This window comes from Varroa jacobsoni, unplaced genomic scaffold, assembly GCF_002532875.2.
Source record: "Varroa jacobsoni isolate VJ856 unplaced genomic scaffold, vjacob_1.0 scaffold_1339, whole genome shotgun sequence".
NCBI lineage: Eukaryota > Metazoa > Arthropoda > Arachnida > Mesostigmata > Varroidae > Varroa > Varroa jacobsoni.
This window is the reverse complement of record NW_019214241.1, coordinates 91,767-118,432: the sequence shown is the minus strand read 5'-3', so window position 1 is coordinate 118,432 and position 26,666 is coordinate 91,767. Positions and strand designations below refer to the sequence as shown.

At 41.9% G+C, this 26,666-nt stretch overlaps 1 protein-coding gene across 1 annotated transcript in view; it reads left to right on the top strand.

The window, feature by feature from the left end:
- Positions 1 to 26,666, top strand: part of LOC111268987 (serine/threonine-protein kinase BRSK2) — a 95,905-nt gene that overhangs the window by 59,679 nt on the left and 9,560 nt on the right. Inside the window, exons 2-7 of the mRNA XM_022848275.2 lie at positions 14,361 to 14,541; positions 17,936 to 18,076; positions 19,203 to 19,353; positions 20,048 to 20,116; positions 24,591 to 24,772; positions 24,998 to 25,162. Coding sequence (XP_022704010.1) covers positions 14,361 to 14,541; positions 17,936 to 18,076; positions 19,203 to 19,353; positions 20,048 to 20,116; positions 24,591 to 24,772; positions 24,998 to 25,162 — 889 coding nt within the window. The remainder of the gene's footprint in view (positions 1 to 14,360; positions 14,542 to 17,935; positions 18,077 to 19,202; positions 19,354 to 20,047; positions 20,117 to 24,590; positions 24,773 to 24,997; positions 25,163 to 26,666) is intronic.

The following is a 26,666-nucleotide window of genomic DNA, read 5'->3' as shown; positions in this document are numbered from 1 at the left end:
CCGGTTGCACTCCTTTCAGTTTTACGCACAGTATGGGCATAAGAAGCTTAATATCTATCCAATACGCCAACATTCATGAACTTTACGTTCAGCCATTTTGTCAAGACAGACCCGCAATACTGTATACGTCATGTGCTAGGAAATTAAACTGTAACAATTCGTACTGCGTACGTGTACGCGAGGGGTGTAAGAATGAGCGATTTATCTGTTGTCTTTTAGCAAAACAAAACGTTTTAATATTTTTATGTTGCTTTGACTATTTGCATCTGAAAGCCAACGAGTTGGCCACTTACCGTGAAAGCTCGTTCAAACGTAGCCACGTTCAGGCGGTTCGGACAGATAATATTACACATATTAGAAGTATATGCTAACGTTGGTATCTTTATCTATCTTGCTGTGGTGCAATGAAGGTATCGCTTGTTACGTTAATAAACATGTAACAATCGCCATAGATAAGACCCAATGGTTGGATCGAACCGTGACCGTCACCGAAATGTGGGTCAAAATAGACTCGAAGCCTCCCCCCCCCCCGACAAGGCTAACTCTGATAATATATCACGATGTAACTGTCCAGTGCACCCTGCAACTATAATTAGTAATGCGATTATAACAAGCATGAACGTTCTTGTGGTAATGATACATTTTTATATATACATTCGTGCCAGTTCCTTGTGTGCGTGGCTTTTAAATGACACGATGACGAACAGTTGCGTTCCTACCAAGCTTCAATTACTGCACAATATCAAAAGGTTTCGGATGTTTTCTGAACGTAATCAGGGTATGGTTTGGCCTCGTCGTAGTTCTATATAAGACCTCTGTTAGAAACTACGTTGCAATTTAGCTAATAGATCAGATTTTGTTATGATTTTAGGCTCTCAACGCTCCACAGTATATTTGAAAGCATTCTATTCTCAATCCTTGAGCTTCGACCTTCTTTATAAATGTTGTGAAATGATTATCTCAAATGCTTACTTTTCTTTTCAAACACGCTCAAGTATCCGGAGTCATACGAACTACACTTAAAGTTCTTACCACTTTGCCAGTCAAATAGCCTCTAGCTGGCCGGAAGTCTCAGTCGCACTCATAATCGGATCAGGTTAATGTCGTTTTATGTAGGATTCAAATGATTCCTTTAATCTGTTTCGGTATGGACTGCGCTTGTATTTTAGCACAAACGTTTAGTCGTCCCCTAGAGATGATCCCTCTAAGCAGTATGCGCAAAATACATCGTTAGGCATGTCGTACATACATGTACTTGATAGAAACTGGACAAAAGAATACATAGTTTTGATATTGCAGCTTATCTTATAATTTTAATATTGCAGAAATTCAATATAGCTCATGTAGATCGGGCTAATAAACTTCTAACTAATTAACATGTAAAGGATGCCTATATGGAAAGTACAGAATGGTCAGCAGTTCTTTCCCTGTGATTACAACTTTCATTGAACTGAAGACCGTTGAACCGAAGACTAATGCAAGGCCGTTCAGTTACTTCGACTTCGATCATTATACCGATCCATCTTTCACGAGCACAGGTTCAGCGTGCATTCTCTGCCAATAGGTATGGGGTTCGAATTGCAGTTATTTTCAAAACTGAAAATCTCCATCACAGCTGAATCCCGGCGGTTGTTGCTGCTGTTCACCCATTCCTCTCGTTAACATGACTCAGTTAGAGAGTCCGTAATATATAGTGGTTATAAACTACTGTTGTTTTAACAAAAATGTAATATTTCGTAAAGCAACCATTATTCTATTTCATCCATGTAATAAACACAACGTTATTATGCCATCAGTAGTGTCAGCGATACTAATATTAGGACGAGATGAACTATATCTTCTTAAAGTATCTTTCGTGAATCAAGTATATAAACACTTAATTAGGAAAAACTTGATAATATTGAATTCGTGTCTAATGCTTCTCCGTCCTTCTTTTGCGTGGGGCGAGACTACCCTAGAAAAATTCGGGAAGTGCGGGAGGCGGTAGGCGCGTCTGGTAGGTCTTTTTCTTTCTGGTAGGTCTCAATCTTTTTCACTGTCAAGAGTATCTCTTAACCTGCTTATGAGCAGGAACCGAAGATAAACTGTATCGGTATTTTTTCATAAAGCGTTCTCAGTGTGACTACGGAATCGATTCTTAGAGCTTCCATCTAAAGGACAAAACTATTGCGGGCAGAAGCGGGTATTCCAAATTTTGAAATTTTATTTTTTACTAAGCTTTTTTACGATGATATTGATGTGATAGATCAAATAGGCAACGCGGTTTTACGGTCATTAAAATGTATAGCGAGATTACTACGTATCCATCAGCAGTGGTGTAACAAAGTGGTTCAAATATGCCTACGATCTGGTTACGTTCTGATCGGTGCACTTAACCCTAACCGAGGAACATGTTAATATGGAGCTTTTCTTCTTCCTATGTTTGAGCCACCTGTTTATCTAACCCTTTGACTAAGAACACTTAGAGTTGCATGTGTTGTTATTTTGTCAGCTTGTTGGTATATATAATATATGCTATATTTACATACTTATATTTAATACAAAGATATGCGGAAGATATTTTAGTCTTCAAATCGAAATTTAGACTCTAATATCAACATTTCACAATAGTAACTACTTACGGTATTGACGACCACTGCACGCGGCAGTTTTTCGCTTGTAGCATTGATTCTCTTCCAAATAATTTAATACAGGTATATGTAACCGGTAAGTCAAGCACGTTCAGGTAGACAAATGGTTAACATGTTTCTTCAGTCTTTGTCACCCTGCCATAACGCGAAACTTTAGCAATCTTCGCCGTGACTCGACGACCCTCAAAAAAGGCTTTAGGAGCTGTAATAACAATATATATCTAACATAGTTATGTAATAGATAAGAAAAAGAATAGATAGAAGTGTAGAACTAATCACAGTTTACTCTATCGTCTTGTGGCAAGTCATTTTCCCCGTTATTTTAATTCGAAACTACTACTTTAGATTTTGTACAGTTTAGATCTAGCCACAAAGCGAGCTGTCGAATCCAATTTCAACACCGACGGGAACCGATTTTCCTGGCATAAATTACTTGCAGATGTTGTTACGCTATACATATACATATATACATGCATGCATGGTATGTCTCTTGATGCGGACATTGAACAATGAATTTTTCTTTGAGGAATGAGAAAAACAGCTAGAAATGGTCGCTTATGTTAGCCAGCAGCCCTAAGCGGGTAAAACAGAGCTTGCGTCATTCCCCAGCGCGACAGCCGTTTTCAGACTGTGGCCGCTACGAATCGATGCCAGTCAGCCAAGTCAGTCGATTGCGCAGACTCATCTCTGTACTTCCTCGGATCTGTTATTCGCATACTGTCCCATACTATTATAGCTGCTTGGACCGCTGCTTGAACTCTGCGTTTTCCTAGCTGCGACAAGAGATAACGTCTATAAGAGAAAGATGACAGAGCGAGAAAGTATGTCAGGACGAAGGAGCCACTGTGTTCCATGACGTTGGCCAGCACATCCATTCTCTGTTCTGTATACAATTATATTTTGTATAGGGTCGCATACTAACAATAATGCGCGCAGGAAACGATTCAAATACAACTATATTATCTCGCTGATCTACTGGGTGCAGTCTCACGAATGGCGTCGATGCAACGATGTCGTCTCGGAATGACTGCAGCAGGTACTTGTGCGTTAATGACAAGCTGTGCGACAATGTACTCGTAGATAAATACATTGCTGCTGTGACATTTTCGAGCCAGAGAGCTGTTGCAAGCGCATTTAAGTGCGATGAACTCTTCTTATGGTGACGAAAAAGTTGGGTTTTATCGTTGTCAATAGTGCCCTTTCCAGAAACATTCGTTCACGAGGTGGGTATAACGTGAAAGATTTAAGAGGTTTTGCAGAGGTCACCGACCTTAGTTAGAAACAATTCTTGTCTTGGAAGAAACGGATCTAAATTGGGTAAGAGGCAGCATGGTTATGGTAGGAGGTTGCTCATTAAAAGGATGGCAGCGTCTGGTGAAGGATGTTGTGACAGCAACGGAAAGTTCTTCTCGAATGGACGTGACTTCTCAGAGTATTCGCATAGACAACGACTGGCCGAGAAGTCTGAGTATGCGCAGACTCCATCGCCGGTAGAGCTTGCAGCGTCTGCCCGTTTAGCCTTAGTCGAGCCGTACCTAGAGCCTTCGGCGTTTACCCCTTTTCCGTTTGCTGGATCCACGTTGCTGCGAAAATTCGACAGAGTGTTGGCAGCTACCAAAGGCTAACGTCGTCGAGGCGGGCGAACCGCATCCTTAGCAGCAGTGGGATTGGCATGGATGACGTAAAAGGTTTGCCGAGCAACAGCGATTGAAGTTAGCTTTCAATGAGGCAACCGCATTCGGTCTAAGCAAACAGGTTTAGGGGTCGAGGTAGCTGCTGAAGTGGAAGCGACTACATGTAATGATGCCTGTTGTTTGATTCGTTAATAGAGGAGTATAGTCACCAGCTAATTCTGACGAAGGCCCTGAAGTGTAGGTTGCTAGTTAGTGGATGTATGGGCAGTATTCACTAGATATAATGACTATGACCCATGTATTTCATGTGAGTATTACATTCTATTTGACTCAATAAAAATGGATTTTACCTCATTTTCAATTTATTACGTAGGATAACATAGACAATTTAGTCTTTTTTTCGAGAATTGTTGTAGATTACGTTTGCTTAATTATTGAAGTAACTATCACGTGGATAACACACATCGTCAGAGTACCTTTTTAATATGAGCTTTTCATCTAGATTATATATTTTATATTTAATAATGTAATAATAAAGTTCTTGAATAACATATGCGTTATGTTTCTGTGCGAATGTGCAAATTTTTATAGTCAATTTAGCAACCACTAGTGCCCGGTGGCTTGTTCACATTCGATCCACACAAAAGTAAATATACTAGTGCACATTATGCACGGAATACTTGATACCTCAATAAGTCTGCATGCAATATACTTTCTTTCTGTCGTAAAGCTTGAAAGGGACAAGTTCTTTATGTTTTGTTGTCACTATTACTGTGTTGTACGCCATACAAAAAACCGAGGTTAGAAGTAGCTGTTTCGGTCGGTATAGCCATAGTCTACTAGACTGTATATTTGTACATCATGCGGCAATGGCGGCCTAGGCTTGGGCTCATCACCAAAACCCAATTACGATGAATGCGATAATAAGCTCATATGGTCCGTTAGTTAGAACGAAGTAGGTGGGTTCTTTCGGTCGGAGGGAAAATGACCTAGCCGCTAGAGTTGGGCTATTTTTCTCTGCGGTGTCTCAGCATACTTGCTTGCAACTTGAATCTTGCGGGAAGCCCATGCCCGTATATATCGTCCAGCAACAACAACAACAGAAACAACAAGCAAAGTCGTCACGCCAGGGAGGCCTACCACCACCGCACGAATGAACGATATAAGCAATGGGCCAGTTCAACCCTGGTCGTCGTACAGCTCTAAGGATCTCTCGTCTGCGACAGCTCTGCAACTCCCGCAGTCCTTTTCGGTTGGGCTTTTTCTGCCTTGCTTCGACTTGGTCTAGAGTGCCAGCTTAGCTTCAGCCTGACATCGTCACTGATCTACGTTGTCGCGTTTCTGCTTGTACGCACGTGCAACTGTCCCTGGACTGCTCCGCCCAAGCCAGCAGTCAGGGAAACGAAGCCACTAATAGCCAAGTAGTTATAGAATATATCTATAGTTGCTATTGCCTCAAGTCCTCACTGCAACCCTTCGCTCTTGAGAGGGGCTGAAGAAAGCAGATGTTGTTGTCGTTGTCTTTGCTACTAACGCTATCGCGGTATGCTCTTGCTGCTCCGGCGAGTCTGCTCACAATGAGTCGGTTGTTTTTCTGCTGGTTCGCTGATTGGTAAATGGGTTAACTAATTTCTTGCTGAATGTCGCCTTCTTAAACAGCAGCAGATGGAAAGGCCTCAATAAAGTGGACCAGGTTAGCAGGCCAGGGCGGCTCTTGCAGTGCCTGTCATGCTATACAGATTTTGACCTATGGACGAATGCCGACGAAACGCTGCGGCACTGATGGGACGGAATTTCGTCGTCGTGAAGCTCGACCGCAGCAGGAAACACGATCACTATATGAGCATTGCGTATGCGGTGAGCAGAGGGCGAAGAGTAGGCAGGGCTGCAGATAAAGCGAGAAAGACAGGGAGAGATTTAGCGAGTCACAGAAATTTAAGTAGGGTGTATACCTTCACGGTGGAGGCTTTGCTCTTGGCGCCGCCGTTGATGCGAGTGTCGTTTTGACCATTCGTTCTATTGGGGACTTACATTCTGTTTCACGGAATTTTCCCCCTTCAGTCGTTCATCTCGGTTGTTTAGCCCGATCAACCTCCCTTTATAAGCACCACTGTGCTTATAAAAGGAGGTTGGTGATAGCTGCGGTTGTAGAAGCAGGCGGCCAGCACGGATAGCACCAGCTGGCCTTAGCTATGTCAGTTAAGGTTGAGGGAATTCGCTGCGTTGCGTTAAAATACTGTAAGAACGAATCAAGGCATGAAACGATGAAACAGGCAGGCAGCAGTATGCAAACGAGACTTGGTTGATAAAGCACTCCGGGGCTGTTTGTCACTCGAGAAGGAACCTTCATGTGCTCGCTTTCAAGGTCGCGCAATCGCAGTCCGACAGCGCGGAGGCTGCTTCTGCTTGTTTTGGCCTTCCCGCTGCTCCATTTCTTTTCAGTATCCAGAGGGCGGACCTGGGAAACGAGAGGGCAGCCATAGACAACCACTAAACTACGAGAAGCGATGGAATACGCCCTCGTATGCTGTGACGGGTGATGGCTCAAGCGCTAATCGCTGCCTGCCATTTTGTCTATCAAAACTCAATTGGCCGAAACTGCCAAATTACGATTAAACGGTGTTGAGCGTCCAAACACATAAGCCAATCGCAGACTTTATTTTCCCTAAAAAAAACCTCAAACCCGCTGATTCTCTGGGCTTTCTTTACTAAGTCGGTTACGCCAAGGACACACTGAAAGAACTCCCGACTTTAGCCATTAGCTATTTATTTATTAGCTTATCCTGATTTATTTGTGCGTGACCTCCTCATGACCTCGATATACTAATGGAGATATGCGACTGTGATTCAAACGAACGACACACTTGCCCGCGATACTGAAATATTGGGGTGATCGACACGACGTAACTGAGTAAAAAAGTGACATACAGCATGATATAGAATAGCAATGGCTAGAGAACGTCCATGGCGCCTAAGCTTGGCAGAGCTGTTAGTCATTGTGAGACATCGAGAAAAACGACACAGAATTCGTCCACTGCACGACGACTATTGGAGGAATTGAGAGCAGAATGACAGTGCTGGTAATCGTGAGGGATCGAACAGAGAAGCGATGGGTAGAGACGGCGAGAGATAGCGCAACAGCGAAATAGAGATTTTTCCGAGACGTACTGGAGCCGACAGAGTTCTAATAGTGTATCCGACATGTTTGGCACAAATCCAACCACGTGACTTGGCGTAACGGAGGAGTAATGAAGCAGCGGAAACTGCAGGAAAGGCGCAGATAAAAAGAAGTTCAGATCCGCTAGCGCCCATTTCTGAGCTTTGAAGGATTGTAAAGGCCGTGGATAGCACCTTTTTAGATTGCACGAAAGGTTCATAGTTCGGATGACCGGCCGCTTCGTTGTCGGATGTGAGATCAACTGAGCGAGATCGTCGCCTACAATTTGTACATAATTTCAAAAGCCCTAAAGGAATGATGAATGGTGAAAAACATATGATTATCTTTTTATGGCTTGAGTTTCCCCCAGTCCATTAGAAATTACGATGAATTATAAAGTAAGAAAAATAAGAATCAATTTCTCGAGTTGTTTGTAAACTAATAATACGATTAAAATACATTATTATCATTATTATTTTGCGACAAAAAAATGAACTCACTCTCGTCCCTTTTCTTTTTTTTTTTGTTATAAGTAAATGCTCCATATTCTGAGACAACTATTCATATTCTTTACATGGCTATATACAAACGTTATATGCCAGCTGCATAGAGAAACTCTCAGAATTAAAGCGGTACTTTCGTGCCAATTCTAGCGTGGCAATCAATTTTTATTAATAAAAATCGCTTTTTCTTACCTGTCCTTTTGTGTAGACGCCGGCAGCGTTGTAGTTATAGACTCTGTCATTTGATGGCAATACGACGACAATAGTGACCGCCAGCCGCTTCTAGCAATCAACTTGCCATGTGCTTCCAGCAATATACCCCACAGGCTATACCGAAATAGTGAGAAGGAGCTAAGTCATACATTTGGTAGTAGTACTGGGACAGTGCTTATAGAAACATGCGCGAAGCGGTAGCATGGAGAAAATTTATGGTGACGACGTCACGAAAAGCAGGATAAGAGCGAAGAAACTGAGTTGAAGAAGTCAGCGAAAGAGTCCCGCTGAAGTCAGCGGTGTAGCAGTTGATATACGTAAGGGTAGCGGTTAATAAGGGAATAGAGTGGCAAAAGAATAAAGTGCAGCAAAGGCTACTAGGTGGATGGTTGTTAGCCAAGAACGGTTGAAATGAGTAGACTGGGCAACTGGCTTAGCCAGCTTATGAGGAGTTGGTTGATCGTCATTAATTGTGTGGGAACGAAAAGATTATAGGAAAAACTACCCCATCAATACTTGGACTACACAACAGACCGAACTCGTCTGTGAGGAGTGCGGTGGTCGGGTTGCTGTTGCTCATCGAGTAGCAGACGATGGTAGGGTAAACGAGCACGGCAGGAAAGTGGAAACGAAAAGAAATGCTTCTGTTGGTTAGTTCTTCAAAACAAAAAAGCATCTGACCCCGTTTCACTAAAATGTTCCTCGCTCGAGGTTAACGGCAATGAGATTGTGGTATGATACTTGTGATGAATAAATACATTTAGTGTCGAGGTATAACAATTTGAGATGTGATAATGGAAAGATGAGTAATGCTCGCCGGACAGCTAAAGCCGCGACACCGACAGGGTTCTGTCTGTGCGCTGATACGGAAGAAGAATTCGGACGAAATAAACAGAAAGCGACTGTTCGTTTGACCATGTGCGATTGTCCTGTCATGTTACGAAAAATTTGTTATCTCCTGGATTAAGCTACTTGAAAACCACTTGGAGCGTTCAATGGAACGCCGACTTGCATGGAACACGGTGACTGCAGTACCATTTTCAATAGGGGTCCTGATCTGTACACGGCCATTCTGCCCCAAGCCCATTTTGTGATAAATATAGTGAGACCCCCAATATAGAATAACCGCTATATGGGACCGTATTATTATATTATGGCAATCAGTTTAGTTAATCGCTTGCTTTAATGGTACATCCCTGCTAACGTAATGCATCATCGCTGATTCAAGAAGTGCATTCGAATAGAGCAGCCATTTTTTTAATAGTTACGTAATATTTCGAAATATTTTCCTCCTATCGCTTAGTTCGCCTACGTTGCTTTTCATCGCCGCGACCATCCTCCGTTGTCGACGACATTGTGAGTCCCACCTTACACTCGCGAGTTCGTTATGTCAAGTGAACAGCTCCCGTCTTGTTTGTTGGCATTGTCAGCTTCTACGATAGGCTCTTACTCCTATACGGGTAGGCCAACAAGGGCATCGCTGAACAGCTGCTTGCCCAAAGGTAGTTGCCTTTTACTTGTACAAAGTGAACAACCTTTGTTGCGACAGCAAACTCTAGCCCACCGATTCAGCCTTGCGTCCACGACATATATGGTGAGATATATATTTGTGCAGGGTCCCAGCGTAGGGCTGCTTTTACTTTTATTTGCTAGTGATAGCTGAGTAGACTGTACCGCCTTCTTTATCTGGGTACCGTCAATTCACTGAACGGCCCCAACTTATAGCCGGCCTTCAAGACTTTTGGCTCGAAACCCAGTATGCACTTACAAGGGCGTGCAAGCAGAATCGTTACTCTTCCTCGGTCATTTGTACATCATGCACTGTTACTTGACTCCCTTCCCGCCACTTTTTTTTTGTGTATTTACGTATCGCCCTAAGCTTTGATAAACATTGGTAGATCGTTCGTAACTTGTCTCAGCACAACAATAAAGAATGTCTTGAACAACAAAGGACACGAGTGGGTTTGTTTATCGGTTTACCGGCCGTATTTCAGAACGGGTATAGGGTTGCCTCGTAGATATCGTCAAGATGATCTACCACCACTATCAGTGCTAGTAGAAAGAAGAGGTGTTTGCCTCAACACGCACTTTTCTAATCAGTTTCGTCTACGGTGCGACGAGGCTATTGCTTTACTGCTCTTCTTGCTGATGTTTTTGTCGCCCGTACCACCTACGCTCAACGGTGTACTACATATGAAGTGACCAATACCTCGAACGAATTCTTATTGGTGAGTCATATGAGTTATCACAACTACGCCAGCAATCAAGTATGATACTAGTAAACACTGTCAACAATCTCCCATACTTTGCTTCACCTTGATATGCTGGGCTGTTGGGCTCGAAAGGAGGTAACTGGTGACTCGCGGAGTTCGCGCGGAGGAAGGACTGTCCCACTTCAACATTCCTCAAAATAAGATAATGTGATTTTTTCAAATTCGGACAGCAACATATTCAATTTTTTTAGATGTATTCAATAAATTGAGTCCGTTTGCCATTGTGTTTTGTGCACGTGGTAGCTTATCATGTCGAATTTACCTTAACAAGATAATTCCGATATAAGCAACTATCAATTTCCAGAGTGACAAATATGGCTTTGAAATTGCCGAAATGTTAGTGTTTCTAGGGAATTCTGCAACATTGTACGTGATATCAACGGAATAAAGCTATTCCATACTTCATCATATTCGATTTTATTAATAGATAGAACATTCTAGGGTAGTCGTGTTCGAAATCGGAATACGGTTTTTGTCACAAAACCACGAACGTGGGTTTCATTCGAAGCTGTAGTACGACATCCGTAAAACTCATCTACCCGAAGTCAATTTTTCACTTACAATGAAAGTTTGCTGTTCCAGCATCTTTGTGTGCCATTGCAGATCTTCGAACGATGACATTAAGGGCATTGTTGTATCCTTCGATGCCACCCACCTGAAATCAACTAGTTTTCGTATTGTAATTGCATTCAGTTAAATCATAATACATGTTTGATGCAAGCAACGTAACTAATAATAGGTAGATATAGATAAATAATATAAGAATAATATGGAGAATAAATAGATCATATAGATATGACTCGATCATGTTTCTAGGGAACTTATCGACATTTTCAAGCTGTCAAAACAATATGCAAAAATCCTAGCGATGCCAAAGCCAAATTATAATGAGGATAAAGATCAGCACACTATCGAAGAAAAAAGACGTTGTCGACTTGAACTTCGTTGGTTAAGTTTAAATGCTAGTTCATATGAAGGATAACATTATATAGCTTATCCCTCCGCCTCTTCCCGGTTAGCACTCGATGCTGTCGTTTTCCTTGTCGGCAAAGGAAAAGCATTGCCTTAGGCAAATTGAGGATCTATTAGCTAATCTATGGGTGATGGTCAGTTTAGCCGCCTACCCCCTACTGCTGCTGGTGGTTGGCTCTGGCTCCGTGTGTCAGGCAGGGGGTCGTTACAAACCCCTTGGGCTGCTGGAGTTTAGGTGTTCTACCAGCCCAAACTATACAGTAGTGGGCTATCCGCCTTTCTCGTTAAATGCGTAGCCGCGGCTACCTCGGGTGCTAGTATTGTTGCCGCCTTCTGAGCTCGACGGCTTGTGAGAACGGATCAGCTGATCACCCGCGGCGACTGATATCACCACATCCGGCCGGCGGGGTGTATGGACCCTGCGCATTAAAGTAGGGACGAGGAATGAGCTGTGAGACCAGAGCCCCTTGAAAACAGATAGGAGGGGAGTAAAGCGAGAAAAAGAAAATGAGCACGAGAGAGGAGATATAGGCCAATGGGAAAAAAAGGTGCTAGTGCTCGATTTTGCTTGGCTGGGATATCCTCTGCGTTCTTCTGCCCTTGCGGTAGGCCGCTGTTCCTGGGTCATCCTGGGAACGAAGACGGGCGAGGGCCAGTCTTTACTACGTGATAGTGCTATACTCTGTATAGACCGTTCCGGATCTTTGCCATCCTAACAAACTTCGGGAATGTGCTGTAGACTGTTAGCAGGCAAGAGAGGACTGTGAAGTGATATGGATGTGAAGGAGACCCATGTGTACATCAGGATTCTGACCGGCTGGCGCCAGCATCAGCTTCGCCCACCGATTCTATCAGAGCAACGATGGCTGATGTAAACCGAATGGCTGGGTCGCTCTGAGCCAACTTGGTGTTAGAATCTATAATACTGTAGCGCATAGGCGGGGTGAGGATGGAGAAGAAACCAAACAAGTGAAAAGCTCGGGCGCCTAGGCCTTCGATCGACGATAGTGAGCTATGAACGGATGGATGTCTCGCACCTGAACTAATTGAATTGTCCACCTCTAATCAATCAACCATTCAGCAACGGTAACGGTGGCGATGGTAGCAGCAGCCCCTAGAAGCGGCAGGCCGTTCCATGCAGAATCATCGAGGTTGACACATCGAACACTGCTAGTTTACTGAGTGACGAATATACAAATATTTATCAACGATGGGAGGCAGTCGGAAGTCCGCGACAACACAGGCACAGACGGCGTAAATACTCCAACGAACTTTTACCTGTTTCACCAGCACATAAATGATAATTCGTGTCATTGAATTTTTCGTTGGAAAAACTGTTAGTCGAAATGTTGATTTGTCTCATATTTGGAAGGAGGTAAAGAAATATGCCGTAAAATGAATTTCCGGAATAAAAATCTACGAGGAAATGTTACGACCATGGAACATTTGAAACTAAGGTTCTACAAAGAATTTAATCATAACCCAAGATATTGGCAAAAGGTTTATTAAAAAGGCGTCGGAGTTTAAAAAATGATTACATTTAATAAGGCGAAAGCCAGACGACGTGTTTTAGGCTGCTCGTAAACTCGTTATCGTGTATCTCATTTTTCAAGCAATTTTTCGAAATATTCAGCCAAGACTTTAATTCCGTGACATAGGCATCACCATACCCATCAAGTAATGGGTAGTTATGTGGTCATTCTGTTGAATTGCGCCTTGAGCCAAAAGGGCTCAAGAGAGTTGCCATCTGACCGCCATTCATCGCGCATTCGCTCACTGACACACTAGTTAGTGTAGCACCAGGTACAGTTTATGCTGCGAAAATAGGGGGAGATACGGGGTAAATTTGCCTTCGCAGTTTAAGGGGTCTGCGTACCAGTATTCTCCGCTCTTACTATAATATGCGTAATATAATTATTGAAACACGGTTTATGAGCTTGTCAAATATATCCCCATCACAGGGCTGTATCGTCGTAGGCAGCACACGGTGAACTTTCTTGCTTTTTAATCAAATCAATCTTTTGTTTGACCACTAACGCTACGCTGGTGCACTTAAAGCTTCAATTATTTGATAGTGCTTTACTAAACACTCTAATTACGGTTTATATTATGGATCATAGGCCGATAGCTACACCAAATGATCTCTATATAAGCTGGTTGTATCGCAGCATCTGGAAATTCGTTTGCTTGTAATGTGGCAGTATATTTGTTGCACCTCATATTCCAGCATATGTGAAAATCAACAATGTATTCTCGTTTTACACGCCATTTTGAAGCGCGAACGTTTGAATATTTACAATAGCATATATTGTATCCTTTGTAAATATATGACCCACTAGTGACATCTAATTTCCAAATAAAGTATAATGATTTTGTAAATATACTAGCAATATATGTTATACTGATTGGATAAAAAATACTTAATCATCCAACTATTTCATCTTGAATAAGTACAAAGTAGTATGTCGCTCCATGACGACCGAAAACTTTATGTTGTTTACAACGTTATGTTGATTACTGAAACATTATTAGGACGAAGTCATTGTTATTAACTTTAAAAAGTTCTGAAACAATACAATCACTACAAACAATACAGACAGACATCACCGTTAAACCCAAACATGCGAATGATAGAGGTAAGTGTGAACAAGAAAATGATAAATAACTTGAATTTTTCTTTCTTGTAGAAAAGCTAAGTTCTCTCCAAGTGACACCAGATTTATTTGTCTTTGTTTGTCTTTAGTGAAAAACAGCAAGACCTGTATCTTTGTGCTGAGTAAGCACTTAACTGACGGCATGACAACTAACCGCAACAAACATTTCACAATGTAATCTTGTTTATCGATGAATCATAAAGTGTATTGCTTTGTTTTAACTTCAGTTGGTTCAAGTAACATACGTACGACGTGATCATCGCAGTCATACAAAAAATGCGTATAATTAATCTATATGACATATTTTTTTTCTAACATTTACAGGTTTGGTGAAGACCGGGGTCCATTGCGTGTCGGGCAAGAAGGTCGCGGTGAAGATTATCAATCGCGAAAAGCTATCTGAGAGTGTCCTTCAGAAAGTCGAACGAGAAATTGCTATCATGAAGCTGATTGAACACCCGCATGTCTTAGGACTTTATGACGTGTATGAAAATTCAAAATATCTGTGAGTTTTAGCGTTTGTTTGTGTACAGTGCAGTGAAAATTTATATATATATATACGTATATATATGTGGTATACTAAGACGATCAATTATATTTCTCTTAACTAAACCCTATTTATTAATACTAGAAACAAGCACCAATACCGAAATGCGTATATTCAGGAGCATTTGGTCCTAACTCTGAGAAGGCACAAGCCTATCGTCTATAACCAATGTTCCCTCCAACAAACATCTTTCCTCCGTCAGCTGTCATTAGCTTTTGACGTGACAATCGCACATAATTTAGCCTCTGAGACGACTGCAAGTACCCTAATATGCCTTGGGACTCCAGGGCATCAAAGGCCGGTCAGCATTCCATAGTCACACTCGGTTTGCAGCCTCTTATAATGAAACTTAAATAACAAAAACCGCCCATAAACAATATAGGCAACAACATACGCAATAATAACCATAATAAAAAAAATTACAAACACAATACCATGTAAACAAGACAGAACAGTAAAACATTTATTTTTGCGCCTTGTATCAAATGGTTTCTCATAGAACGTTATTGTTTTGTCGTTAGTTGAAGTCTAGAAGTGTTTGGCGAGTAAACAAATTACGTTCCTTAGTCCAGAGCTAAAAAATACTTTTATCCGCCAAGCCACTTACTAGGATCAAAACGTTGGCTGACGTCAGGGCTGAGGTATAGGAGGAGGGAAGCCGGCACTAGCTTCTCATTTGTATGGTGACACTCAACGAAGCTTATGGACCTGTTGGGTCGATGGAATCGGCTTCCAATCCAGCTTGGTGTTTTTTTCCTGGCAACTTCTCGAGTGACGTCCTTCGTTCCAGCCCCCGGTGGGCCTGGTTTTCATCACGTACAGTCAGTCGTCAAGATTAACAGTAGACACGTTTGCGATACTAGCGATCACGCAGGCGTCCTCCTAGCTTCAAAAAGACCGCACGAACCCAACCTTGTCGCTGCCTTTTTCATTGATTAAGACGTGATGTCATTCACGGGTCTTTTTTATTATATCGTCCACTATTAAGGCAATAATAAAGAGAATGGTTGGCAATGGTATATGCAGAGCAGATAACGAGCAGTACTCATGTCAAACTATCGGATCATCAATCACTAGCACGGAGTACTTGAAAATATTGATCTATAACACGAAAATATTTTCAACTTGAAGGTAGTTATGGCTATTTTTTCAGTTTGGTATAGTTAAGAAGGACCCCTCTTGCTGAGGTATATATGAACGCGAAATCATGTGACTGTAAAATCATGCCATTACCCATGACATTATTTATAAATACATCAAATGTTCACTGTATATTTCCAGTATTAGGGAGCGCTTGATACCGGTAACCATGGCAATAAAACAGTTCTGATTAAACGCACTTCAACCGATATTACCACGGAGAAGTACTATAATTTTTACGGTAAATATTACAAATAGTTCGCTTCAATTGTATATAATATGTAGCTTTCGCCAGCTCCTAGTTCAAAATGTCGACACACAACGGTTCTACTTTAAAATTCCCTCAACAGTAAACAGCTTCATCGTACCCATTTTTGATTCATCTCAACTTGTAGCGCACCTGCCTTGAGAGGTCGACCATTTGGCTTGACCAGATTATACCACAGTTATAGTCCGATTTTTTTTCGCTACCATATTAAATGGCAAATGAAAAAGGGCGATAACTAGGCAGCCAGTTGACGTATACTACGGCTTATGCAGCAACTAGTTGAAGTGGGTCTAGCTGGTGATGGTGAAGAACGAGTGTTCTGTGAGATTTAATTTCTAAAGATTTTTCCGTTGGTGGCGGAAAATAGTCTCGAAAGCCAATCCTGCTAAACGGCACAGCGAAATGGTTAAGGAAAATGAAGGATACGATATGGCTAAAACGCTTCACTCATTCGATGCCTGACCCAGGCCGCCAGTGGATTAGAAGAAACCCCACCAACCCTCGATTCATCGAGTGAAGTAATAGGATTACGTCGTCCGGCAACTCTAACGTTTAAACTTTAACCCATAGCTGAGGGTACGTGTGCGTGCACACATTCGCGTGCAGCTGCTGTTATGGCTTAAGCCCCTCGTGGTAGCCGCATAGAGGAACACGAAATTGATTCCATTAGCTTGAGTATAACAAAGGCCAAATTGGTCGCAGCGTCTCGTTATGCTCTTCCTACCAGAGTGTGCGTGTGAGGATGGGAAGAACAAATATACTGTTGTGCCAGCTTTGTCGACACGAAAGAACTGAAGTCAGGCCAATATTACGTGTTTGTCTTACTGCCGCCGCGTTGTCATAATAAATCCTTCCTTCCAAGACTAACGTCTCTCGATGCAGTCGAATCTGTTGCTCTTAGACGCAACGCGACACTGTCATTCGCATGTAAGCTCCCACCGACATAATATTAAGGATCAGGAGTTCTCGTTACTGACTTTATCTTGGCTTTGCATTGCCATATAGTGGTAGGTCCGCAGCTTACTCGACTCAGAAAATGCCCGAGTGATATCAATTTTAGGGGTGGTGCATTAAGGTTGTCACAATGTTAGGCCCCGCGTGCCATAGGTTTCTTGGGGGCGATCGTGTATCAAACATGTTATCGCTGGAACGCAAAGATTACGCCCTATGAGCTTTTCTAGCCACTATTCGTATCCGCGGTCTTCAATTTGAAAATACCGAGCAGAGTTTCAGGACTTAAAATTTTAAAATAATTTCATATAATATATATATATATATAATTCATATAATAAAACAATATCCGCAGTGCGCACGGCCACCGAACAGAAGCTCAAAAAATGCTCGTCTGCAGACGCGCATTTTCATATACACTGGCCAATGTGGAAATCTGTAGAACCATGAACAATTTTTCCTGTAGGATATGCCTGTCACGTAGGTATACGTAAACGTAGGCTAGTACGTGTTCCTATAATCTCAGAGCTAATTATATTTCCATGTCGAAGAACTATACATGTCTTTGTTTTTTAATTAATAAAAAATAATTATTTTTATAAACGGAACGATGCAATAACATATGCGATGCTGAAGGGTCTAGAAGGCCGCCAACAACACTACTGGCATTGATTCCATAATTTCCTCCGCAGAAAAGTGCAGGCTCCTTACTGACCACTGGGTACGATGGCTCCCCTGGAGACCACTAGAATCCTACGTATCAAAGTGTCAGGATAGTGATACTGATTTTCGGCAGTGCGCAGTTATAGTTTCATGATAATCATTTAACTTCAACTGGTTAAAAACAGAAGCTTGCTTTTCATATGAACTGGCATCTTAATCGTTAGAAACGTCCGCTTGCCAATTAGGGAAAACCAAGCACATTGTAAAAAGTTAATTTTCATTAATTATCTATATTGCGTTTGCATTGTAACGTCTTGCCTTTCATTCCAGCTACCTGATTTTGGAACATGTATCCGGCGGGGAGCTATTTGACTACTTGGTGAAAAAGGGTCGCCTCACACCGAAAGAAGCGCGACGATTTTTCCGGCAAATCATTTCTGCCCTCGATTTCTGCCACTCGCATTCGATATGGTAAGTATTCTATTTACAAAGTAATAACGTAATTGTTGCTTAATTGAAACTAATATACTTTTTTTTTTTACTTCTTTTTCAGCGTTTTACCATTCTATTGCAGAAAGGGCAGTCCCTTATTTATTGACATGGGTCAGGAATGTAGCATTTCTTGTATCCATTATTTGTTTATGACCTATATTAAATCAAAGTGAACCATCTTACAGCCATTAAGTAGAAAATAGAAAAATTCGTATACTAGATCGAGTGTGCCAATTGAAGAACGAAGCTATAATAATCAGCGAATACATATAACTTAACCAACCTTCAGCAGCTCAATGAAACCTATCACAGGCGTATATGTATATAAGAGGCTTGTTGCAGACTCAACTAAATCCATCAATTTTTCTTCGGCTGAACAACAGCAACTTTAGACCAACTTCTGAAAAAGCGTTCTACTTGTGAAACTGCCTAAACTTGCGCCTGTACACAGTTATACATGTCGACCGTTGGACACGTAATCGATTCGTGTGCAGCTATTTCTATTCCTAGAAGCGTCATTATCACGGGTACGCTGAAGCGCTCTGTTTCGTAACTAACAGACAGGGCTGTTCCTTACTTACATTTAAGTGTGACTTAAATGGCAAAAGATCTCTGCGCCGCTTTGTATATATTTATAAGGGTTTGATGAAGGATACTTACTACTACTGCACGTAATGTTAATACATATTGTGGGCTTAGCTATGATCCGTTAGTTATAGTTTCCCAATGTGATTGCTTACCGCGTACAATTCTGTGATTTTTTTTAGTTTAATAACAAGAGTTTATTGACAAGACTTGTGCTAAATTCTCAGAGAAACAGTGCATATTTTGAGCCGTAATAAATCTCGCAGGGATAGACAATGACAAGTTTAAATTTCGCTGGAGTATCGGGCAGAAGCTGCATTTGCGTATCGGTGAGAAACACTGCATCGAACCTCGCATCGGAATCATACATCGATCATTGATGGTTCTTTTTCTTTCTATTTTTTTGTACAAGCGTCTGAGCAAAAAGGAAAATGTTAAACACGTACGTATGATACGACCTGTCTGTTATTCAGCTTTACACAATCTTCATATGTATTTGCGTTTATATTTTATCTTCCAGCCACCGGGACTTGAAACCTGAAAATCTACTTTTAGACGAGAAGAATAACATAAAAATCGCTGATTTTGGGATGGCTTCGTTACAAATGGATGGCTCGATGTTGGAAACTTCGTGTGGGTCACCGCATTATGCTTGTCCAGAAGTGATACGGGTAAGTGGTACGAGCTGATACGAGCAAATAAATATATTACCTGCTAGAGTAATATATTTATTATTTTAATATTATGCCTTTTATGTTCACTGGTGAATTCTGCCGAGCTGAAAAGCCAGGCTGATTAGGTTTTATTCTAGGGTCCTAATGCGGTGTGCATGTGATAGGTACTTTTCTGCTTCACAGATGGCATGATATTATTATATCATGCCATCTATAGTAAAAAATGCCAATAGTAAAAAAAAGGGAATACAATTGAATTATTTTACATATTTTCTATACATTATGCATCTGTATCTTATTTTACTAATGCCTCCTATTATTACTCAACTGTGAATAGTAGGCTTAATGCTAACTAATCAAGTTTACCGAGAAGTTCCGTAAAACGTTAAAACTCAAGTACGATCAAACACTGCAATTAAACTGAGCTGATTCTCCGCGGACACAACACGGATATTATGACTTCAGGGATAACATTGAGGCAGATACGATCACGACGAGATCAAAGCAAAGTACGGGGTCCATCTTGAGTCCCTTACATCATGTGTCATTGTTTTAGAATGCAATACCACGTACAGCAGAAACAAGCAGACTAAAGGACATAGCATGCGAATCCACTGGTTGGTAAATCAAAATTATTTTTTGTGACTGGTCATTAAACATATGTATAAATCTGACACTTAATTGTCTCCAGGGAGATAAATACGACGGTCGGAAAGCAGACGTCTGGAGTTGCGGAGTGATCCTCTACGCCCTGCTGGTGGTAAGTGGCAACAATAGAACTAGTTAGATTGATACAGATGCTAAACAGAAAAGGATACTTTGGAAGCGTCAAACTATCCATTAGACGGTAGGTATAACAATGGCATCCACACGACAGGTCCAACGCTAGGAAGCCTCTCAACAACAATAACTTGAGAAACATCATCCGGGTAATAACCCTAAAATTCGCCAACATCTGAGTAGAAATTTCATTTGTGCCACACTAGCAGTGCTCAAGCGTGTGTATCTAGCATATCTTAGAAATTTTTATAATTTAGAAAATCAAATTATTGCCCAATGCAATCCCACAATGCTCACCAAATACCATTGAACCTGCTTCCATTTTGTACGTTGGTAGTTTCCATGAGCTTACCAGATTCATTAGGCCTTTCCCAGATTTATGAGAGCTGAGCTGAGAGCATGCATTTGGCGTGCTACGATGGGTAGGACTGTGACAAACATGTTTAGCTGACGTGATCTGCGAGTGGGAAATAAAAAGCAAAGTGCACGGAATGAACAGGTAGACGAGATTTCCTGTAGCCCTCCTAGTTTCATCGCAGCCCTGACGGAGTTGTCCTCGACGCCGCCGTGTCCCGCTTTGCTCCTGTCGAGGACGTTTCTTCTAACAACACAATAGAGGAACAATAAAGAGAGAGACGCATTCTATATGTTTAGAAGCAGGCCATTTTATTGTCGATTGCCTGCTTATTTGCGTACATGTCTGTTTATATTTGCTAGGTCTATCGGTCTGTGTTTATGTACTCGAGCAAGCAAGTGCGGCGATGACGTCAGCCAGATATTAGAATAGGGTAGCATCTGTACGCGTAATTCCATACGAAGCGTTTTTAGTTTCCAGAATTTATCCCTCGCTTTCACTGTCTTTTCTGACGATGGTTAATTTGAGCCGTGCTGGTGGATGAGGGGGTAACGGAGCGTCTTGCCGATAATCTCTGACGACAGAGATCTTCTGTTTTGCTTATAGCTATTTCCATTTGAGTACGGAGCAGTGTGTGTAAAGGCTCGACAAAACCACCTACGTATCTGTTGTTTCTGATGATTTTTGCGCGCCATATATCACGCTTAAGTCTACAACGGCTGTGGAAATATAAACGTGTGCCAAATCTCTAAGGGATTAAACTTTGCTATGTATATAGAGTATATTTAGGTGTACAGGCGTGTCTTCGTCGGAAAGTGAAAAACTGGAAACTATATGTATATTAATGTATATGTACAGTAATGGTAAAATGTTCTTCAAAACCAATATATTGTAGCGTGTATGAAGTATAACAAACGGTACGTGTACGAGGTTGGAGGCCGATGTTTGACACTTGATAATATTTTATTACTTTCTGGTAATTTCTGTATAGCTTACACATTAAAAATATGACTAGAATAAGGCAGGTGGCTGAATAACTGGGTTGTATCGTACCTGTCGGAATTGTTAGGGTAGAAACGTACAGCGAAAGACACTTGACGTTTTCGCTTGTTCTTCAATACTAATGACAAGAGTAGTAATGACTGTTAAAGTATGAGTACCGTACATGGCAGGTCTACTATCACAATGAACTTCGCTTACCGCCGCTATTTATAGTGACGCGCACGAAGCACAACAGCGGCCAGGTCTCTGCGCCTGTTTTGTTTTTATAGCTTTTCCTTCGGTCCTTCTTAGCCTTTGCCAGCCTGTGGCAAGTAACGCTGCAGTTTACAAGCAATTTTGTATATGAGCCCGAAAGAACCAATAATCCCTTTGTTGGTCTAGTCTTGAATCTGCGAATAGATAACCACAAAAGGTTCGCGCTCTTCAGCTGGCTTTGAGGAAGTTGCGCGTTGAAACGTTCTTTCATAACTTGGCCATCCAAAAGCGTCAAATCGAAAATAGGTTAAGTAAAGGGGTTGGACCCATCGATGAGACGCTTGATCCTGCGTATTCCTATTAGTGATACTGTTTTCTTCTACTTATGCCTGTGCTGTGCATCTCCCGCTTTTAAGCCTTTTCAACAGCAGCACCTCGAAGTCCGATTCACTTCTCCGCCCCACTGAAAAGCTGGGTTCGATCCAGCAAGTGACAGTGCACAAAGCCACAAAGTGTGAAAATGTATCCGTGCGTGCTAATACATACCGAGGGTATCTGAGTGTCTTTTCGCTAGTCTTTGAGTCTGACTAATGCTTTCTTCTCTCACTTAGGCTGTTCCTTTTAATTGATCATCCTTTTTGTTTCATCTCCATGTGGGGCAGCGTTTCTTACTATGTTTGTTTACGTCCTACACGTGTGGCGGCCTTCCTTCATTCATCCACAACGATTACACAGCGATTGAGTCCTAACTCTGTTTGCGGCTTGTGCAATCACGTACAACTATAACGCTCTCTCATTGTCTAACTGGCTGTGTCTATTGATACCCGCGCATATACGACATAGTGAAAGTGTCTAGTTTTTGTTAAGTGTTGTTTTCATACATTAGACAAGCTTCACCGACCGAGGTCCGACCAATGTATATCTTACGTACCGACTTATCAAGAGGATAAACAGAATTCATCCTTACATTGACGTATACTTATGAAAGAAGGTGTTTTATAAAAAAGAACATATGTATATAATAAAAACAGAAACTGTTACCACCTCGTTGGGCTCAAGGGGAAATCATTTGTCGAAAACTAACCTACATCCAGCACACGCCCCGTCTTTTCACTTTGTCCTGCTCCAGCAAAAGTTGACTCTTGCAGCTAATAACATTACTAAGAAGAATAGCCCTTTTTGCTACACCGTGCAAATTCTTCTCTGTTCATTTTTCTTTGAAGTTGGCTAATTATTTCTATACAATATGTTACCGTGCTTCTCCCGCTTTCTTTCTCTCGATCACTGCTACCGTTGCTTTTATCTCTTAATATTTTTCTTTTTCCTTATTTGCCTTTCCTAGAGCAGGAATCTATGTTCTATCATCCTGTGTTAGGAATCGCTTAATCAGCCAAAACCGCTAGGAAATATCTAACCACCCAATCCCTTGCCTCTTTCACCCTTCTCCCTTCATCCGTTAAGAAGGCTGTTTTGTCTCGATCCACAACATGGTAAGTTGTTTTTGCCTTATCCGCTGGCTACGCACCTGAATTCCCTGCTTCTCGTCCTTCAGCATAGCTACATAGTTCCTTTGTCTACTTCCCTTCGTATTCGTCTCGAGGGAGCCAAGATCGATGGTTGGCAGAAGTAACGTAGCCGCCAATGTAATGGAGCCTCGACGAGCTTCAGCATCTGGGCGCAGTAGTGCCACATGGAAATTGCGATTACTTGGATACCGTGAGCCTCTGTGATGTCCGCCACAGCCGTTGATTGCTGCTTAAATTTTACTCATCTGACATTAGCATCACTGGCCATCACGAGTTTCTTTCTTTGCTTTTATTGAAAGAGAAACAGATTAAGATGATTTTTAAAGCGACTGGTGAATTTTATCAACTAGCTATGGTGCAACGTGCGTTGAAGGTTGAACGTGAACATACAGAATATGTCTCCTGTATATTTGAAAGTAAAATATACTAGTCTATTGCAGGTGGAACAAAGCCCTAATTATATACGAAGCATCAAATCAATAGTGTTTTTCTGGAGGTTTGTATGCCGTGAAATCTTGGATATAAACGTATGCACGATCTTGCCTAATTAAGGTTTGGATGTAAAATCGTGTATTTTTGAATTCAGTGGAAGTTTTGTTCGGGGCAGTTGAAGGCTCGCGACTTAGGCTTTGACCATACTACGGAAGTAAAAGGGAAACTCTACACTGTATAATATTTCAAAGGGCTTGGACCAAGCCTCATATGTTTCGGACTAAACTTAGGACAGTCCGAGCCAGCAAGTTTTCCGTGAGGCCTAACACATATAATTGTGCAAGCTGTAGGCACGGAGCATCGTATCATCCACTCCCACAACGGTTACTTCTAGGTAGAATTCTTTGTTTCTCTCGTAGACGACACCTTATAGGCCAATACTTTACTTGCTTTTTGGTTGAATTTTGACACAGTTATTCACTAATGCCGGCAAGAAGCTCAGCTAGGAGTGTTTGTGCTCGCGAAGAGACTTAATTCTCCCTGGCAAAACGTGTATGCTTTATCTCAACCGAATGTACACGACCTAATATCCAAATCGCATTTGTGAATTTTCTACCGGAACTAACGAGGTTAACTGTGGCGCAGAAATAGCGTATAATTAACTACAGTTTGTGTTATGAGATCAATCGGTTTGTCAGGGAAAAACCCATCAAATGTTAGCCAGCACTTATGAAGTAGCTGTTCATTTTTTCCCCATCCTCAGATGTGTGTAGGCACATTGAGTTCAAGTCTTTCTCATTATAATGCAATAGTGGGCACCACTTGTTTCATAATTTTAGTGATTTCGACATGATCTTCGAAATTTATGTGAATTGTTGTTTTCTACATAAAATGTCTTTGATTGCTGTTAGCGGCATCTGATTCTCTAACGCGTTGTATTACAGGGTGCCCTTCCGTTCGATGACGATAACCTGCGTCAGCTGCTCGAGAAGGTGAAGCGCGGGGTATTTCACATACCGCACTTCGTGTCGCCCGACTGCCAGGACCTGCTGCGTGCGATGATTCATGTTAGTCCTGAAAAGCGATTCTCACTGGCACAGATCATGCGCCACCAGTGGGTTACAGCGTAAGTTTTCACAATTTGCCTAGTGTTTCCTAGACGCCCGTCGTCACACTATCTGCTATGTTACTTCATTATCCAGTAGTGAGGAAAATAAGCAGGAACGAAACTAACTATGGTTTGCAGTAAAACGAGTGAATTCCATGCTTCTGTACTTGAATTTAGATAATGTCATTTGTTCGAAAATTTTTTCCCTTTTCTTCGAACATTTTTGCCCTTTAAATATTTCAGAGGCAGCAAGGTAGAATTGGAGAACGAGCTGCCGATGAAGGAGGTTGTGCAGACGCACATTGTGCCTTCTTCCGACGAACTGGATCCCGATGTCCTCGGATGCATGTCCTCGCTCGGCTGCTTCAAAGACCGTAACAAACTTGTCAACGACCTCCTGTCGCCATGGTAATTATACTGCAAACAATTGTCAACCGCATGTACTGGATGAATGAACCATGAAGTATCCTGGAATAAAAAGATTGTACAAGGTTGCATTAATCTGATTGTGTAAGTGCAATGGCCAGGTTCAGTAGCGCTTTCCCAATTAACTCATGACTGATCCTAAACTTACGCAATGTTATTTTACAAAAATACAAGAACAGCAGATACTTTCGTGTTTTATAATCGCCTGCTGTTTCACATGTTGTTCTGTTCTTCGTATTCAAAATTATTTATTATTAAAGTAGAAAAAATAAAGTGTATATACGCAAAGTTCATCATTTTCGAAAATACAGCTGTCATACATTTTTCCTCAACCCGCGTTCATAGAAAGGCTTGTACGAAACCTTGTGTATCCGTTTTTGTGTTGGTATTTCTATGGCGGTGAACATTCAGCAACTAGCTTCAGAAATCGACCTTTTCCATTGAGTCGCGGCTCACGTTAACAGTATGAGAGGGCAATGAAGTTTGGTCGTAACCGTAGGGCCTCTGCAGAAAAGGTTCTGCTTATTCGTTCGAAAGGGTAGTCACGATGAGATTCATCGTTTGGGCCAGCAATTATTAGTGTATAGTGAGTTCAGTGGTGGCTGGATGGAATAATACTTGAAACCATATTGAAGTCCGTCGTCGGCGCGACTGATGGGGTCTCATACCAAAAACAGCTTTCTGTCGCGGTGTCTGCCTGTGAAGCGGTCCGTCAGGGACTTCGGATAGCCATCGTTGACTGCTGCGGTCCCTGCTACCTTTGCAGGGAAAGTCAAGTCGAGGATGGGAATGATGGCTACCTTTGTAGCCATCGTCGCCATCCTCGTCCCGGGGCACATTGTTAGTGATCCCAAAAATCCAATTCGACCACTGCGAAACCGCAAGGGCTGCCATCGCGACCGCTAGCATCTCAACGGGAAACCGAAGATCGAAAAAAGCGTCAACAGCCGAAGAAAGCAACTTGTTTTATCACAACAGGCGCTGGATCTTCAGATATATAAGATCACCAGACAAAAACCTCGAGATTGAGGTCTCTCACACGGGAATCTAGCGAGTATATATATTTCCCTACTATTTCCCGCAATCATCTTCTTTCGTATGTGTAAGCAGGAAGTTATCTAGGCTATTGTGGTGATGCTGCTAAATCAACCAACGACGTCCTCCTGTTCTTGATACCCTAAGCGGGCGGTGTGCAAAAGACATTATAGCACACGCATTTGTTTCACGCGTGTGGATCTTTTTTTGACGGCTTTGTTTGGTTCGCTGGATATGCCTGTTACGTATATATGTATAATAAATTTAAGAAGGGATCTAGTAACCTTGGTCGACCGACGGCAAGGGCTGACAAGCTCAACAGGACACGTAGAGCCCCGGCAGTTCTCGCATGACTTGCTATCTTTACGATGTCTCGACGCTGGTGCTAGAGCTTGCTATAGCCATGTGTACACAGATCAGCGTATCGAAGAAGTTCGCCTCTCATCTATTT